Consider the following 19,935-nt stretch of genomic DNA (forward strand, 5'->3'; position numbering starts at 1 on the left):
GGACTAGAAATGGTTTGGTATGGCTTTGGAAAACTGTAGGTTGGGGAGAGGTAGAATATGAGGCTAGTCTTGGCTAGGTCATGACAAGCTTTGTGTGCCAGACTAAGGAGTTTGGGTCTGGCCCTTCACTTGTATGAACTCCTTTCAACATCCTATTCCTAATCTTGTGTTTGAAACTCTTTTTCTTAAAGAAGGAACCCAAATTATTTAAGCTTCAGGCCCCACAAAGCCTGGATCTGCCCCTGCTGGGTGCCACAAAGCAATACAATTAACAAAGGCAGGCTGGAGTCCTGCAATGTCAACCCTACTGTGATGGGTAAGGTTGTGTGTCAACTTGGCTGGGCCATGATTCTCAGTAGTTTGGCAGTTATGTAATAATGTAGTTATCCTACATGATGTGATCTGATATGATCTGCCAATCAGTTATAAGGGGAGTTTCCTTGGGGGCGGGGCCTGCATCCAACATATTTATGGGCGTTCTGGAAAGCTTGCTCTGGTCTTGCATCTGACTTATCATCATCTGACCTCCAGTTCTTGGGACTTGAGCCAGTGGCCTGCCATCTGACCTACTGATCTTGAATTCCATCAGCCCCTGCAGTTACGTGAGTCAGGAGAAGCCTCCAGCGCGATGCCTAACCCAAAGACTTGGGACTTGCCAGCCTGTACAACTGCATGAGCCACTTGCTTGAGATAAATCTCTGTCCATATACACACACTTCACTGGTTTTGCTTTTCTAGAGAACCCAACCTAAGATACCCACCAATAAGCACTGTGCTAGGCACATAGAGAAGCCAGAGGAAAATGTGCTGAATCAATTCAGGTTCTCTAGTGGTCAAAGGAAGCCACGATCAGAACAAGATCAAGATAACAGGATATTGTGAACTTCAGGTTTTCTATCAGTTAACTAGAGATAAGGCAATATAGGCAGAGGGCTCTGTGGTCATTTGACTACTGACATCTAAATGTGATACCTTAAATTTGGGCAGTAAAAGGGAGGAAGGAAGTGAGGCAGGTAGGAAGGAGGTGAGGAAGGGAGAATGGCAGTTAAGAAGGGACGAGAGAGGAAAAAAGAAGATAAGGCAGACAACGCATCAATGCACACCAATGTACTGTAGTTCTTTGCAGGTTCTGTGCACACCTGCATGTCACTGGCAGAAGGGAAAGGATATTCAGTCAGGCACCAGGAATCCTCATTTTTTGTCCACTCAGTTTTGCCACTGACATTTTGATACATAAGAATGTCAGGTGCATAAGAATGTCAGGCCAAATGCCAATCTATCACTTTCAGCTCCAAAATTTTTATTGCTTTTCCTTAAATGTCATTGTATTGTTTTTAGCACTATTAGGAAAATTATAAATCATTCAAAATCAGCAGAAAAAGAAGCCAACCTTTATGGCTTAAAAATGAACATTTCAGGTTCATCTTTTACTTGAGTATCCGAACAGGTGATGATATTTAAATTAGAGCTGGGTCTCCATTCCTTGCAGAACTGGAAAATGGTATGATACTCTTCAGTCTTGGAAGAGAAAAGAGCTGTGTCAGGGCATTGGGAAAAGGCCAGGGTTTACAGAGTTTAAAACAAAGTGTGCTAGGACCAACAGCTCCTTCTAATAAACAAGAAGAATCCACTATTAAGATAAATACATTTTCTCCAAAAGAGACCGAATTACTGGGTGGTGGGATGTGGGGACCATGGTCTTGGAGGACATCCAGCTCAATTGGCATAACATAGTTTATAAAGAAAATGTTCTACATCCTGCTTTGGTGAGGAGTATCTGGGGTCTTAAGAGCTTGTGAGCAGCCAGCTAAGATACTTCACTTGTCCCACGACGTCTGGAGCAAGGGAGAATGAAGAAAACCAAAGCCACAAGGGAAAAGTTAGCCCAATGGACTAACGGACCACAACTACCACAGCCTCTACCAGGCTGAGTCCAGCACAACTAGATGGTGACTGGCTACCACTGACTGCTCTGAGAGGGATCACAATAGAGGGTCCTGGACAGAGCTGAAGAAAAATGTGGAGCAAAATTCTGACTCAGAAAAAAAAAGACCAGACTTACTGGTCTGACAGAGACTGGAGAAACCCTGAGAGTATAGCCCCTGGAACACCCTCTTAGCTCAGTACTGAAGTCACTCCTGGGATTCAACCTTCAGCCAAAGATTAGACAGTTCCATAAAACAAAATGAGACTAAATTGGCACACCAGCTCAGGGGCAAGGACAAGAAGGCAGGAGGGGACGGGAAAGCTGGTAACAGGGAACCCAAGGTCAAGAAGAGGAGAGTGTTGACATGTTGTGGGGTTGGCAACTATCATGGATTGAATTATGTCCCCCCAAAATATCTGTCAACTTGGCTAGGTCACGATTCCCAGTGTTGTGTGATTGTCTACCATTTCGTCAGGATGTGATTTTCCTGTTTTTTAAATCCTATCACTAGGATGTAATGCGATGGATTAGTGGCAGTTATACTGATGAGATCTACAAGATTAGATAGTGTCTTAAGCCAATTTCTTTTGAGATATAAAAGAGAGAAGGAAGCAGAGAGACATGGGGACCTCATGCAACCAAGAAAGCAGTGCCGGGAGCAGAGCTCATCCTTTGGATCTGAGGTTCCTTTGCTGAGATGCTCCCAGACCAAGGAAATGCTGATCACAAGGACCTTCCTTCAGAGCTGACAGAGACAGAACACCTTCCCCTGGAGCTGATGCCCTGAATTCAGATGTCTAGCCTACTGGACTGTGAGAGAACAAACTTCTCTTTGTTAACATCATCCACTTGTGGTATTTCTGTTATAGCAGCACTAGATAACTAAGACAACAACCAATGTCACAAAACAACATGTGTATTAATTGTTTAATGAGAAACTAATTTGCTCTGTAAACCCTCACCTAAAGTACAATAAAAAAAAAAAATACACAGAGAAATAAAATCAGAAAAATGGGGACTTGGGAAACACAGAGCTGATATTTAGAGACTTTGACAATTGCTGATAGCTTGGGTATGGGCTATCAGAATAAATGCCCACTGTCCTTTGAAATAATGACCAACTCTCCAGCAATGAAAATGACTTTCAACCTCAGTGTTTATTTTTGAAATGAGGATATACTTTATTAATGAATTCCCAAGATATTTTCAATAGTACATGATGAAGCAAAAAAAAGTGAGGTTCTAGAAATTAAAAAAAAAAAAAAAAGATAAATACATATTATATTTATCTTTGGGCTCATTATGTTTTTCCAAACTAGTAAAGAAATTCAGAAAAGTCAAATTACTTTGCTCTGTTTACATAGTACTGCCAAAGTTACATTTCCAATGAAAATGGAAAAAGTTAATGAATATATCTTTTCTATTTATGTTTTCACCAGCTATAAAAGTACATTTATATTTAAAAGTTGTTGCCTTAAAAGCCATGTCACAAAATTCATTGAATGTCATTTATCATAGTTAATATAAACAGCTTTAGTTGTATTGCATGAACTAGTACCTGATATATTTCCATTTCACATGTTTTTGTTCAAGGCTTAGAAATGTAGGAAATGGCAAATCACATTCCTACATTCAAAAACAAAGGGGGGTTTCATACATTTATGCGTATATGTAAGTGGTGTACATATATGTGTGTGCTTGTGTATATAAATATACACACACATTATAAAATCCTATTCAGCATAACCAAAACTACTGAAAAATCTCACTGTAATATTCTGGCAAACTTTATATGATAATGACTTGAAAGAAAAATGCTGATATTGTTATCTTGGCACTAATTGGCTATTAACAGGAGGTCTCAGCAGCAGGCAGGCAGGGTTGTTGCACTGTATTAACCACACCGGCTTCTGCTTTTATTATGGCTCTAGGGTAAATGAGGAATGGCAGCCAAAACGCTAGCCAGGAGGTAATCAACACCATAAATGATTCATGAAATAACTGTCATAGTTCAGATATTATGAGGAATAAAAAGAAAATATGCATCAAATGTGGTCTTTGGGGAGACTACAGTTTCGTTGGTGAGATAAGATTAACAGAAGTGAAATCATGAAAGGTCAAATCAAGAAAGTGTATTCTACCTGGTACTAAATGGTATGTGCCAATGAGGTAGATAGATATCAGCCACCTATTCATTTATCACGTACGCATTCAGGTTCTGTGTAGGGGATGCAGAGGTAAAGGGAGCTCACAGGCCAGTTGAAAAGACAGAAAAGTACATCGACAATTATAATGGGGAAATGCTGTGATGGAGACGTGTGCTTGGGTCTAAGGGAGCACAAACCAGGGACATATTAGTCTAGACTCAATTCAAGTGCCTCTTTGGAATGCAGCAGGGTAGAAACAAAGCCATTGACCAAACGACAAACCATGATGAAGAAGGGGTGGTCTGGAGAGGTGACTACTGAGATGAGTTTGAAAGTTTGAGTTTGAATGAGCCAGAGGAAGAAAGAGGGTTCTGAAAAGTGGGAAGAGCAAATCCACACAAGGGTATGAGAGCAGGGCACAAACTGCTCTCAGCAGTTCACCATTGTGAAAGGATAAGGTGTGTAGGAAGAATATGGTAGTCTGAATCCGTGGTTCTGTACAACTCTATAACAGAATTATGCACACACTGTCTCAACCATTTTCCTGCCCCTTGGATTTGGACTTGGCCATGTGACTTGCTTTGCTCAGTAGGATGTTAACAGAAATGGCATGAACAGGTGCCTGGAATGTGCTTCTGTATTTGGGTTGCCCTCTTGTTCTCCTGCCATTGCCATGAGAAGAACATACTCTACGTAGCTGCTGCCCCTCTAGCCAGGGCCCCAGCAGAGCAGAGCAGAGCAGAGCAGAGCTGCTCCAGCCTCCCACAGATATGTGATGAGAGATACATGCTTACTCATGTATGCTACTGGGATTTTTGAGGTTGTTTGTTACGGAGCAAAAGCTGACTGATACTAAGAGCGAGAGTAGTTCAGTCTGGCTAGAGCAAAGGTTACAGACTGAAAGCAGAGCTAGTTAAGGAAAATAAATTGGGACTACACAAAAGTATCTTACTGAGATGGCCCTCACCTTGAATAATATCATCAGCACAATATTCGTCACTCTAAAACCAAAAACAAGACCCAAACCCACTGCTATCAAGACAATCCCATTTGCTGAGGTGACCCTGAATGTTACAGGGTAGAACTGTTCCATCAGGTTTTCTTGGCAGTAATCTTTTTGGAGGAGCCCTGGTATCACAGTGGTTAAAGTGCCTGGCTGCTAACCAAAAGGTCAGCAGTTCAAACCCACCAGCCACTCCGCAGGAGAAAGATGTAGCCCTCTGCTTCCGTAAAGATTTACAGCCTTGGGGCAGTTCTACTCTGTCCCACAGGGTCGCTGTGAGTCTGAATGGCCTTGGCTGCAATGGGTTTTTTGTTTTTTAAAAATCTTTATGGAAGAAAACCTCCAGGTCTTTCTTCCATAGTACCACTGGGTGGATTTGACCTCCAACCTTTAGGTACTTGAGTGCAAACCTTTTGCACCACCTAGGGACCCATTACTCTGAACACTGGACTTAAATCTAATGCAAAGATCTACTACATAGACTCTCCAATTTAAGGTTTTCAAAAAGTTTTAAGCTTCAGGAACAATTAGCTTCTGTGGCAAAGAAAAGATAAAACACTAGTTACATATTTTTGTTATTCTAATAAAGTCATATTCTACTCTTTAGAAGGAAAGAGGACATGATTCAATTGTAATTTTAATTTGTCAATTTTTTTTTTTATCATTCATTGTCTTGTTTGGAAAATGATCTTACTCTGATTACAATTAATTTGACAGCAGGAAGATAAAAGATGTTAAAAAAAAATGTGAGTACTCTACAAAAACTCTTTCCCAATAGATGTTACTCTTTTGAGGTGCTTAAATCTACATCTTATATTTCCATAAGAACAAACAAGTCTGTTTTGGAAGAAATACTGCCAGAACGCTTCTTGGAAGTTAGGATGGCCAGATTTTGTCTCACGTACTTTGAACATGTTATCAGGAGGGACCAGTCCCTAGAGAAGGACATCATACTTGGTAAAATAGAGGGTCAGTGAAAAAGAGGAAGACCCTCAACAAGATGGACTGACACATTGGCTGCAGCAATGGGCTCAAGTATAGGAACAATTGTGGGGATGGCACAGGACTGGACAGTGTTTCGTTCTGTTGTACATAGGGTCGCTATGAGTAGGGACCGACTCAACGGCACCTAACAACAACAAAAGAAGTCATGCTGCTTGGAAATTATTCTTGGGTATGAAAACTTCACCTATTTCATTGTGAGGCTGGAAGGCTTTGGTTTAATTTAGAGGAGTGTGATGGTTTAAAAATATGTTCACAAATTCTTCGATACTCCTCTCTCCAAAATGTAGATCCTAATTCCCCTCTACTTGGGTGGAGAGTGGGCTTAATGCCTCACTTCTAACAAACAGAATATAGTGAAAGTGAAAGTTGGTGACTTCTGGGACCAGGTAAACAAAAGTATTGTGGCCTCCTCTGTGCTCTCTCTCTGGGTGCCCTTGCTCTGAGGACAGCAGCAGCCACTTTGTAAGAACACTCAAGCACCCCTTCGGAAAGGTTCACAGGATGAGGAACTGAGACCTCTTGCCAACGGCCAGTGAAGAACTGAAATGCCTACCAAGAGCCACATGAATGAGCTTGGAAGGAAATCCTTCAGCACCAGACGAGCTTTCAGATGACTGAAGCCCTAGATACCATCTTGACTGCAACTCTTGAGAGATTCTGAGCTAACCCATCTCCAAAGCTCCTGACCCACGAAAACTAAGATCAAATATGTGTGTTGTTCTATGGTAATTTCACCAAAGATCACTAAACATACAGATTTTCTTTCCAGCCATGATCAACATAGTCACTTTGTAATAGAAAAAAAAAAAAAAAAGATGATTCAAAAAGGAAAAAAGAAAAAGCATTCATTGCCAATGCCTTAAAGGGACCACACATTAGGAAAACACAATCCATCAAATCTTCAGAGAAAAGTCTTGTACTAAAGGGTATTCAAACTGGACTCTACCAGGTAACTACTGAAAAAAAAAAAAAAAACAGGTAACTACCGGGTAAGAAAAGAGAAAATTTTATTTGTCTGGAGTCCATCCTTCAGGAGACAAGAGGTGGGCAATGGGGAACAAGAGGAGGAAGAAGCAGATTTTTAAAAGCAATAAAAAGAAAGACCATGTCTCAGGCGTTTGAATGTCAACTATAATACAAAACGACGTGGAGGACTTGCCAACGTTTTACTGCCAGCCAGCTAATTACACTGAAGGCTCGACTGGCACTTTTTTAATCAAGTTGATTTAAAAAAAATTAACAAGATAATTTTTCCAGGAATAACCCAGAATACAAAGTGCATTCAAATTTCACAGAAACGATCATTACCGTTAAGGGTTCCTGGCTTTGCTTTTATTCTGAATTTGGGACCCAAGTTTTCTGCCAAATTTATCTTCAGCTCCAACAGCTCTTTTCAACCACAGGAATATTAAACACAAGAAGCTACTTCTCCCTCCCAGCTCTGAGTCATTCTGGAACTCAATTTTCTCTCTAAACTTCTCAGCCCTGTTGATTCACAGTTTAGCATGAGTGTTAGGGACCCAGGTTCAGCCTCCCCGTAAGCATCGCACTCCCCTGCCCTGGCTGCCATGTCTGAGTCTCTGGAAAAGGAGGTGTCATTTACTTGTGATCAGAGCAAGGCTGATCCCTTCTCGACTTGTGTATGCTTGGAGGTCTTCAGTTGTTTTTCATCTCCCCACCCTTCTCCCTCCTCCTTTTCTCACTTTCTGAAACAAAGTCCTTCTCTTCCAGGTTAACCAAAGTACCTCAGGACTAAAAAAAATATATGATTATTTTTTTCTGAGTTTTTTTTTATTGTAAAAAATATAAAAAACATACTTATCAATTCAACTTTTTTCACATGTATGATTTAATAAGACCAATTATATACATGAATCATGTTGTTAAAAATTGATTCTTAAATGTTGTCTTTCTTTACATTTTGTTGTTGTCAGGTATCGTGGAGTTGGTCCCCAATTCATGGAGATGCCACACACCACGGAATGCAACACTGCCTGGTCCTGCATCATCCCCATGATCACAGTTGGGGATAGGAGTAGTGTGAGCCATAGGGTTTCACTGGCTGATTTTTGGAAGTAGACTGCCACCAGGTCTTTTTTCCTAGCCCACCTTGGTCTGGAAGCTCAGGCGAAACCCGTTCAGCATCATAGCAACATGCAAGCCTCCAACAATAGACTGACAGTGGTTGCCTATGAGGTGTGTTGGCCAGAATTCAAATCCGGGTCTCCAGCATAGAAGGTTAAAGTTCTACCACTGAAACACCCATGCCTCAGACTTTATACATACTAGTTGCTTAATAGGAAACCCTGCTGGTGTAGTGGTTAAGAGTTCGACTGCTAACCAAAATGTTCGCAGCTGGACTCCACCAGGTGCTCCCTAGAAACCCTATGAGGCAGTTCTACTCTGTCCTATAGGGTCGCTATGAGTCAGGATCAACTCGACAGCAATGGGTCAACAGGTTGGTTCCTTAATAAATGTTAGCACCCTTCCTTATCAAAAGGCACAATGATAAAAAAAAAAAAAAAAACTTTTTTTTTTTTTTATCTTCCTCTAAATTCCAACAGCATTTATTTTCTACATAACTCCATTAGAATTTAGCAGCTGCCTTCTTATACATTCGGTAAGGTTTGCCTATCCCTTCCTTATCCGAACCACATCTTCCATTTTACCCAAATGAAAGCGTGTGTACAGACTGAGCAGAATAATTGGCAGATGTATCTGGTGCGTAATAAGTGAAAGCCAAAAAGAATAGTATTATCTCACACACTGTCAAGCCAAAAGTCTTGCATAAACCCTGAATTCAATAAATATTTGTTGATTTATTATACAAAACAAACCAGATATGAATTCCAGCTGTTATGGGTATACAACCTAAACATAAAAATCACTGGATAGTTTCTCTGACCCAATAATTTCAGAAGAATCATAGAAACTGAAAGAATTGCCTGAAGACTGAAATCAGGTACATTTTCTAGTTCTTTTTAAGTAAATAAAAGAAACTTAACTTTGTGAACGATCGACCAGCAAACTTGAAGCTGACTGGGTTAATATATGGTTCAAGATACCAGTGTGGACAATGAAAGTTTAAATAAATGGAGTAAGGAAGTAAACAGATTAATCATCTAGGACTGATATACAGAGGTCAGAATTAGAAATGGATCTCTTAGCAAGGAGACATAGTTGGAATCACACAAGGCCATGGTTCAAGTAGGGTTAAGGTCAGAGAAGCCAGCACTCAATGGTCACAGTTCAAGGAATAAAAGAGGAACGTTAGCCCTTCCTGGGTCCTGTACAATAAACACGATTCTAGTATACCCAAAAGGAGCCCTGGTGGCGCAACAGTTAAACACTGTCAGTTGCTAACCCAAAAGCTGATGATCGGAACCCACCCAGAGGCTCCATAGGAGAAAGACCTGGAGATCTGCTCCTATAAAGCTCACAGCCTAGAAGACTTTATGAGACAATTCTACTCCATCATAAAGTTGGAATCAACTTGATGGCATCTAACAACAAAAACAGTAAACCCAAAGACACACCCCTCAATTGGTGAGTCACTGGAATCACCTTTGCGAGTGCTCGAAGGGCATTTCTCGCTTGCTGTCCTCCTCTATGTATTTGTGAAATACAGGATTTTACTTACCTCCTATACCCTTTAGGGATATATATCTATAGGTATGTAAGGAAATCACATCATGAAAATTCATATTTCCAAGGGTTGTCTGGGCTACAGTTTTCAAACTCCTCTGGTCTTATCACTCAAGGAGTCTTACAGAGCAGGAAAGGCTCAGTCTGGCAAGAAAGGGGCCAGGACCTCCAAAAACAACAAAGAGAACTTATGACTTACGGAAAGTGTCTCAGAATGAGCACTGGCTCTGGGCCCCCTGAGTCACAGTTTATCCATTATAGGGTGCCCTGCTGACAAAGGTGGCCACTTTCCTGGCTGGCAGATCTTTAGTGTGTTGCAAGGGAATTACACCCTTCTCTATGTCTGCTTGGAGCCCTGGTGGCGCAGTGGATAGGAGCTCAGCTGCTAACCAAAAGGTCAGAAGTTTGAATCCACCAGTCACTCCTTGGAAACCCTGTGGGGCAGTTCTACTCTGTCCTATAGGTCACTTTGAATCGGAATTGACTCGACGGCAACGGGTTTAGTTTTGGGTTTCTATGTCTGCTAATTTAGCACCCTGGCACAGGGTAAAACCTTTAGAAGTCAGAATTGGGTTGCAATCAAAGCAGTTAACTATTTAGTGAGAACCTATTATGCGCAGAGCCTCCTGCAAAGCATTTCAGACCCAATCCCTGCTCTGGGCAATACAGCTGTTCACTAACATGTGGGTAGGGCAGACAGTGAGTGCATTCCCTGTACAGGGGGAGAAGACATTTGTGCTCTCGGATGATCAAAAAAAACTTCATTGTAGAGACAGGAGTTAAGCTGGAAGAGTAAGATGTATATAAGACAGGTGAGGCAAAGAGCATTTCCAAAGAGGGAAGAACATTTCATACAAATGTTCGGAGGCAGCAATGTACATGACCTGTTGGTATGCATCAAGGATGAAGGTCAAATGTTATTTTCTAATCCATACTTTACATGCCAAATTTTAAAATCTGACCAATATAATATGGCTCACAGAGCGGACAGATAACATTTTCTTTTTCTGCCAATCTGCATTCTAGAAACTGTATCTTGGAAAATACTATTTTTATAGCTGTTTCTTTCTCTTGTTATTTTTTTCGTGATTAATATGCAAACCTCAACTACCCACATCTCCTTCATCTGTTTCTGGAGTGGGAGATCTTGGTCAACTATTGAAACTGGGTGAAATTCAAGGAAAGGAGTCTTATTATTATATGTGCCCAATACTGCTGAGATCTGCAGAGGGTAGATGAAAAGCCTAAGCAGGATTTCTACTTTAAAGACTCTTCAGTAGGAAAGACAAATATTGACCCATGAAGCTATTACATAAAATGCTGCCTCATATTATAGGAAGACAAGCCATGCACAGTTTTTCATTTGAAGTATAGAGCTGGCAGTCTACACAGGCGCATGTGAACCAGATGTCGATGCGCCTCCTTACTCTCCCCAGCACTGCCTGTTGGTTGCCCAGTCTGGGCACTGCACAAAAAAGGCACCAGACCTAGGGAGCGCATCTCTGCTTGTCAGGTCTTATGAGAGGGGCGTCGTTTTCTACTTCTTCCAGTAGAGGGAGCACCTTTCCTTAATTCAATCATCTAGGGGGGCACCTTCCACTCATTCACTCAAAGACCTCTTATAGGGTAAGCTGGGGACCCTGACTCGCCTCTTTCATACAAGCAGGTGTGGCTCTTGATAAATACTTCGTAGATTGCTCAATTCTGTCAGTCTCTGGGACAAATAAACAAAGGCTGAAAAATAGATTGGTTAGAATTAATTTGTTGCTATGTGTCGTCAAGTGGATTCCGACTCACAACGAGCCTACAGGACAGAGTAGAACTGCCCCATAGAGTTTCCTAGGCTGTTATCTTTACAGGAGCAGATCGCCAGATCTTTTCTCCCAAGGAGCTGCTGCATGAGTTCCAATCCCCAACCTTTAGGTTAGCAGCCAAGCACTTAACCATTGCACCACCAGGGCTCCTTAGAATTAATTTAGGTCTGTTATTTCAGGCATTTACCGCTGTACAAACATCACCGCTATGCACTGCTTCACTGAACCTACCTCTGAGGAATTCCAGTGAAACGGTGGTCCAGCTTACCTCGTTCTCCTGGGGTCCCGGGCACGCCTGCATTTCCTGGGAAGCCTGGTGAACCTGGAGGTCCTTGTTCACCAGGGGCTCCAGGAGAGCCCGGTCTCCCAGGCTCCCCAGGAGGCCCTTGGATGGTCCGGACTGATGAGGACTGGCTGGGAATATGGTTGAGGATGGTCGTGAACCTGGCCATGTGACCTGAGGCGAAACACCACAAAGATAGCATTCAACGAATGGTCACACAAAGGAAGAGAGGGGTGGCGGGATTATTTGTTAAGGCTGCTAAGAATTCTGTTAGACACTACCAAGATGAAAAAGCACATTCAGCTGAACTAGGTTGATTTCCAACTTAAACAATTCTGTACATTTTACATTGGATAACGTCTAGATTGTATTCAAGTGTTTGGAATTGCACAGTTCACCCGGGCATCTCAGTAAACATCACTTGAGTAGAAGTCATAAATTTCAGCTTTACCCCCAACATTTATTTGACCCCTAAACCCTGGCCCAGCTGCCTTTTTCTCCACAATTTCCCCCCAAGTTATTTTGTCTTTTTTCCCAGCCCACAAAGCCTGCTCCACCCTTCTGCTTGCAAATCCCCAGAAAAGTGCTCCGTCTCAATTCATCTCTTAGCTGCCAAGCCTTTCTGCAGGAAACTTTACTAGGGTCCCAGCTGCAGAATCTATCACGAGCTTTATTTAAAAAAAAAAAAAATGTGGTGCTCTCTCTCTCCTAATCCCTTAACTTAGTTATATCTGAAAGAGTGCATTTTAATAATTATAAGTATAGATGCACTGGGTTAAGTATAGATGTATAAAGTACTTGATACTATAAAGCCTCATTTTTCCAGCATCAGGGAATGAGCCTTTTCCCACATAAGTGAATTTTCTAGGTGACTATTACCTATCCCCTTTCAATCGTTCAAACCTAAATAAAAAATAGTAACCATTTTTAGAGGCATTATTTTAAAAATATATCTGATGCATTCTTTCCTTACGCAGAGGACAGTGACTGTCACTAGGAATCATCCCCTGCCGGTTCCAGGGCTTTCATGGGGCACATCCACCACGGTTCGGGCGGAGTAAGACATTTCCACATCTGGTTTTGCAGCTTCCTCCCTCCACCAGGGGGCTGTTTTCAGGTCTCCAGCTGTCTTTACACTGGCCTTGCACAGCCTTCCCTGTAGCCCTTGCTAGCCTAATTCTTCTAATCGGCTGTGGGCTAAATAACAATAATTGAGCTTGTTAGACATCATATTTTTAAAAAAAACAGACAAAAACCAGTTGTTGTTGAGTCAACCCCCCCTCATGGTAGTGCCGTATGTATCAGAGAACAGTGCTCCGGGGGGTTTTCTCTCTTTTTTTTCTTTTTGTGCCTGTTTTATTTCATTGTTGTTGTTGAGAAAATACACAGCAAAATGTACATCAGTTCAACAGTTTCTACAAGTACAGTTCACTGACACTGATCACATTCTTTGGGTTGTGCCACGATTCTCACCCTGCTTTTCTGAGTTCCTCCTCCACTGACATAAACTCACTGCCCCCAACACTTCCTATCTAACCTCACCAGTTGCTGTTGTCAATTTGATCCCATATAGATAGTTCTTAAAAGAGCATAATGCTCAAGGCAGATATTTGTTTACTAGTTAAGCCAAACTACTGTTTGGTTTTCAGAAGACTTCCGGGAATATTTTTGGTTTAAGGTTTAAGGATTATCTCAGAGCAATAGTTTTGGGGATCTCCATAGGGTTTTCAATGACTGATGTTTCAGAAGTAGATAGCCAGGCCTTTATTCCAAGGCACTTTTGGGTGGAGTCGAACCTCCAACTTTTGATTAACAGCCGAGCATATTAATTGTTTATACCACCCAGGGACTCCAGCGATTCTACGCTAACTGATAAAATCAAGTTCTGAGCGGGAACAAAAAGAATAAAATAAAGAGCCCAGAGAAAGTTGAGGCAGTGTTTGGAAAGAGGGCCATGGTGCCAGAAAGACTCTGAGTAGGATGGGCATTGGTGAGTAAAACAATCAAAAAAACCCAAACCCACTGCCATCGATTCCAACTCATAGTGATCCTGTAGGACAGGGTAGAACTGCTCCACAGGGTTTCCAAGGAGTGGCTGGTAGATGCAAACTGCTGACCTTTTGGTTAGCAGCCAGTCTCTTAACCACTGCGCCCAGCAAGGGTCCACTGGTGATAAGGTTACCTACAATCTCCTCTATTTCTCTCCCTTACAACTGCACTGATGGGCAGGGCTTCTCTATTTTACATACTTGCTTCTGCTTTCTTGTCTAGGCTCCTCCTAGAAGTCATTCACAGGAATCTGAGAATTGCTAGGGGAAATACTCTACTTCGGACCCTCAATTTTTAGGGCATATTTTTTAATAATCATATATTCATATGCAATTTTTATTCTACAGTGGAAAAGACAGCAAGGACTGTGAAATCTTCCTCATATTTGTGGTAAGTCATATTAGAATTTAACCCTTAGGTTTACTTTAAAGAAGTCTGTTTATTTACATTGGTATAATCGAAATGAGAAACCTACAAAATAATCCAAGATACAGGTTAGCTTTGGATGCATTCTACCTCAAAAGTGGCTGATGTTCAGTCTCCCTTTTATAATGTGTTTTTAAAGTTTCTATTTGGGCATTAAGTTTGAACGGTTTCGTTTACCTGGTGAATTCTTCCTGTTTCTCTCTCACACACACACAGGTATTTAGTTTGGGCAACATATCATGAAATGAAGTTAAAATGTAGGCAGCCTTACTTCTTTGTCTGAAGAATATTAGCTTTGTAATCAGTTTGCCCTGAGGTGTCTGTTTTCACCGAAAGCTCTTCTAACTCCTGCAGACCCTCACCTCATGTCCCCTGACACCTGGCTTTATTTTAGAAATGAAGATGGAAATTTAGATCCAGACAACAGGGCCTTCTCGGACACTCGCAGGCCTCCCCTGGCTTAACTTCCAAACTTCCCTGGGTTAAAATAAACGATAAGTGGATATGGTAATGTTAACCCTGGAGGTGGGGGCTTAAGAACAGAGGGAGGCCAGACAGAGCTAGGTGGGTTTGAGAGAAATATTTCATCTCTACTTGGCCTCAGACCTTCCTGGAACTGAATTAATTACTGGCAAAGAGAAAGACCCTCACTAGTAAACCCTTTGGGTAGATTACTGAAATAAAGTCTATAGTGAGCGGGCAGGGAGCAAATGTGCAAAATGGGTGTGTATATAAGCAAATGGGCAGGAAATTCAGTAATTGAAAAATGATCCTACGGAAAAGTTCAGGTTTAAAATGAAAAAAAATGAGAGAGATGTCATAAAGTGTGCTTCAGTAATCTTTGGCATGAAGACCAAGTGTCATATCAAATATCACATCAAGCCTGTCCCAGTGTGTGTATGCATGTGTGTGGTTCGGCATAAAACCAAAGGAATACAAGGAAGAGTCACAGGCTAACTAAAGGATAGTACATGTGAAATGGATCAGAAGGCTATAGCAATTCATATCTAGAGTTAATGGAAATCAACACCATGAATCATCTCTTTGGAGACAGTTTCTGGTGATGTTGTCTGGCAGCTTTCAAGTGATGAGCAATTGAGAAATTTTTTCTTTTTTTAATACATTTGGGAGATGAGGGAGGAATTTGATCTAAGCAGCCAAGCTACATCCTCACATCCTTATGGGCAAAAAATAGCTCTTGGACAAATGCCAGAGAATTTGGCCACAGTACTACAGATGTAAGGAGCCCTGGTGTTGCAATGGTTAAGCACCCAGCTGCAACCAAAAGGTGGGTAGTTAGAACCCACCCAGCGGCTCTGCAGGAGAAAAGATCTGGTGTTTTGCTCCCAAAAGATTAGTCTAGGAAACCCTATGGGGCAGTCCTATTGTGTCATGTAAGGGTTGCTACAGGTCAGAATCAATTCAATGGCCAACAGCAGCAACCATCGATGTAGAAGTCTAGGATTGTCTTTAATGATCTTGTAGATGGATTGGGGTGACCACCTGTAAAGCTTATGTGCTTGCAGTAAGACAAAGCTCTGGAGAAGTTTTCCCTAGTCACTGTGCTCATGGGAAAGGCTCATTTGGGAGGGAAATGGAAAACAACATCATAATTGTAACGCACTTACTCTGGATGAGCTGTTCGCACACCTGGCGTGCCACTGCCCTCACCATGGCTTGAGACTGCAGGTCTCCCTGGATAAGACAAAGCATACTCCTGACTCTCCGCCCCAAGCCCGGCCAGATGGCCAGGACTGCGAGGAAGTGCATCTTATCCACCCACCGTTCCTATCCGGGCACTTCAGCACCTACTAACAGGTAGGATTGACTACCATGGTGCGTGCAGAGAACCAAGAAATTTCTGAGCACCAGAGTTACTGAGAGCCTTTATTAAATTAAAAAGCTCCAGTCAGTATTCCTGGTCTCAGATTCTAAAAAATTTAATAGTTGTGAAACAAACCCATATGTATTTAATGCTTCATTTATAGCTCTTTAAAAAAAAAAAATTTAGAGCTTATAAAATATAGCCCTTTCTCAAGCAGCAGCTGATTTAATACTATTAACATCTCAGAGGAAAGAGGTCAAACCCATTTTATAACTGAGCAATTAAACAACGTGTCTAAGGTTCCACAGAGGTAACTGGATAAGCTGAGACCGGGGTCTTCAGATCATAAAGCCACGGCTTTTTCTCCATAGCGCACAGACCAATTATATTAGCAGCTGCAGTCTTTCTGAAAGGAAAGAGAAGGCCCTTAAAATGAAATGATGTAAGTTCTAGGGCCAGATTTTTTTATTCTGTGCCTACTATTGCCTTCCTGGATCCATCAAAGAAGACAGGAGCCTGTTCTACTACTTGGCATTTGTACAGAGCTTTTACTTTTTTTAAAGCCCTTTCATATTCATTACATACAGGTAGTCCCCGACTTACAATGAGGGTCCATTCCAAAGACTTTACCGTGTAAGTCAAATACCTCATTTCAAATTAACAACTGATGCGTCTTAGGGTACGGAACACTGAATAAGATCACATTATAGGCCTGGTCTATGATGCACTTGGTGTTAGTGTCTTAACAATCAAGTCAGAGGTGTAACAGCTGTCGGGTGCATGCGCAGTTCAATTGTCTTATGTCATTAGTGTTGAACATTGCCTTTCTATCCCTTATGCCTCTCAATACTGACTTCATTGTTGACCACGCCATAGCCTGCTATACAACAGTGTTTTGAAGAGTAAACCATAAAATTGAACACTGTGAGTGAGCATCTAAAAATGATAACATCAGCAAGTTATATGCTGCAACACTGCATGTAGTGCGTATTACTAATGATAGGATGTACTTAAAAAAAAAAAAAAGACAATCGTTAAGTGCAGTTTTTCGTAACTAGAATATGTCGTAACTCGGCGACTACCTGTAATGCCCTCATCAAGTCCACTTTGGCATTAGATGAGTTTGGTTCTCCCCACTTTATCCGTACAGAAATGGGTCCAAGTCTGCTACTATCATTTAGCTGGATAGTAGCAGATATATAACTAGAAACTAACTCCCCAGGCTTCCCAGCCACAGGGCTTTTTCCAGTTGAAAACATGCTCGCAGTCTAATGAGTTGGGGAGAGAGCGGAGAGAAGGAATGATATAATAGTAATGAATAACCGTGGTAGTAAATGGTCAACCTTTTGGAAGCTTAGGTAATGAAGAATTTGCAACCAGCTTGGACCAGTCAACAGAGCTAGAGGATACTTACTCGTTCTCCTCGCTCTCCCTTTAATCCAGGGGCACCCTGCAAGCATTTAAAAATTGTCAAATTACTTGTAAGCATAATGATAATGTATCATTTCTGATTTTATTAAGGCATTTTTTTTTAGCCCAAATAATTCTGCAGCAAAAATAGACATGCAACATCAACAATAAAACAAACAGAAACTCGTAACTCTATTACAGAAATGGCCATTTAAATACTCCTCTAGCCTTTATGTACAGATGCAATATTTTTTGGTACAAAATTGGGAACACACAACAATACTGTTTCATAACACACATTTTTACTTATGAGGTCATTTGTATCTTTCTACATTAAATGCCACTTGTATGTTTTAGGCTACTGATGTTTCATAATTTATTTCATAAATCTCTGATATGATAAATTGTTTCAATATTTTTAGGAACATCTCTTAAAGAAAAGATCTCCTCCTAAGCTAAGAGTTCAAATAAGAGATGAGATTTATGAAATCCCACAATCACACTGTTTTCTGTCCAGCATGATAACACACAGTTCTCCTTTATTCATTTGCTGTCAATACAAGGCACTCATATTCCCGTGAATTTGCAGCTGAATTATTGTTTTGTTATGTGGCTTAGCTACTCTTGGGCTCTTACAGGACTTTACTATGGTTTTTCTTAAAAATTACAGAAAAAACTTGTTTTCAGTATTTCTGCAATGAAATCAGACTTATAATGCAAAACATGTGCCTTCAGAAGGATTTCATATTTTTGTTTCAACTCCGAGGCAATGTAATAGGTTTATTGAACAAAATTTTTAGAGTTCCTACAAAAAAGATAGTGAATGACATTTATAGATGGAATTTGTCACATCATCAGACTGTTTCTGGCTGGTCCTTCAAACTTAACAGGTCCCAAACCAATCTCAGTACTGTGTTCCCAAACTCTCACCCAAACTCAAAGGGACAGAGATGGATGAAAAACACAAAGGCTGGGTGTGTAAGGGAAGGGTCCCAGCCTTTACCCAGACAGCAGATCCTCACAACGTGTAGCATCTCTTGGCATGTGAGCTTCCTAAGGCAGGGTCTGTGTCTAGCTCGTGGACTGATGTATCCCCCACTCCTAGAACAGTGCCAGGTCCATGGCAGGTACTCAATAAATATGTGTTAAGTGAATAAATGAATGATTGAATTTCACTTCAAGTCAATTTGTGCTTCATTTTAACTGTCTTGATTAAAAAAGAAAGAAGAAAAATATTGAAAACATACTATACTCAAGCAGTGGGCTTCCAGGTCATTAGCTAAATAGTTGGTTCCATTAAAAAAAAAAAAAAATCCCACTCCATGTTAAAAACTTTCTGCAAAAGTAAGATTTACAATGTATTCCCTTCCCTTCCTTTTGGAAATAAATGTACTGTACTGGCCGGGCCTTCCTCCCTCATTTCTTGTTGCTATGGTTAGTTGCTGTTGACTCGGCTCTGACTCATGGTGACCTCTTGTATAACAGGAGGAAACGCTGCCTGGTTCCCCCCATTCCTAAGGCTTCACAAACCGCCAAGTCCCTAGAGAGACATAATGTCCACTGGTACATCCAACTAGAGAAAAAGAGCTACTTATGTCTCCACGAAATAAGTCCTTAATGGAAACGCCTAACTTTCAAGCTTTAGATGTACAATAAAAACAAAAAGCAGTGAAGAAAAATAAATATTCCACATTTAATAAAAAATTATATATACTAGGTTTTTTTTAGTAGTGTTATATAGTATTAATATAATATAGTATTATAACACACTACAAATAGTATTAATACTTACCTTGTTTTGACCACGTCCCAAGCACTGTCTGCAGTGTTTTTAAGCACATTAACTCACTTATCTTTATCACAGCCTGACCAGGTACCTGAGTCAACACTGACTCATGGCAACCCCATGTGCATCAGAACAGACCTGGGCTGGTTTTCAATGGCTGATTTTTCAGAGGTAGGCCACCAGGCCTTTCTCCTGAGGCACCTCTGGGGGGACTCGAACCAACCCAGTGTGTTAACTCTTTGTACCAGCCAGGGACTCTAGTAACAGACATATGACATATTATTTTCATTTTTAAAGATAAGGGAAGTGATGTGTTGAAAGCATAATTGACTTGCCCAAAATAAGTCAAAAAGTAAGTGGCAAAGCTGGAATCCGAGACCAGTCTGGCCTCAGAATCTTTACTTCCCCAGTACATCCTATTGTTCCCTGAAAGAGAACACTGCTTAAGAGATCTGCTAGTCAATATCTTCTGTTCCAATGCAGAAACATGTCTTTCCGATTAAAATGAAGCTAACCAAGTAAACAGACAGCCCTAAAACCTAACTTGAGTAATTTGGAACTGGGTTTTAACATGAGCCGTTTTCTTGAAATCCATTTTAACTTGAGTATTTTTAT

At 41.0% G+C, this 19,935-nt stretch overlaps 1 protein-coding gene across 2 annotated transcripts in view; it reads right to left on the bottom strand.

Annotated features, from left to right (window-relative positions):
* The window catches only part of COL14A1 (collagen type XIV alpha 1 chain), a 225,567-nt gene that overhangs the window by 14,672 nt on the left and 190,960 nt on the right, over nucleotides 1-19,935 (bottom strand). For both annotated transcript variants that reach the window (XM_049853501.1, XM_049853502.1), the window contains exons 43-45: nucleotides 17,539-17,574; nucleotides 15,928-15,994; nucleotides 11,810-11,998 (exon numbers count right to left, since the gene is read on the bottom strand). In XM_049853501.1, coding sequence (XP_049709458.1) covers nucleotides 11,810-11,998; nucleotides 15,928-15,994; nucleotides 17,539-17,574 — 292 coding nt within the window. The remainder of the gene's footprint in view (nucleotides 1-11,809; nucleotides 11,999-15,927; nucleotides 15,995-17,538; nucleotides 17,575-19,935) is intronic.

Source organism: Elephas maximus, chromosome 15 (genome assembly GCF_024166365.1).
Source record: "Elephas maximus indicus isolate mEleMax1 chromosome 15, mEleMax1 primary haplotype, whole genome shotgun sequence".
In the NCBI taxonomy this organism is placed as follows: Eukaryota; Metazoa; Chordata; class Mammalia; order Proboscidea; family Elephantidae; genus Elephas; species Elephas maximus.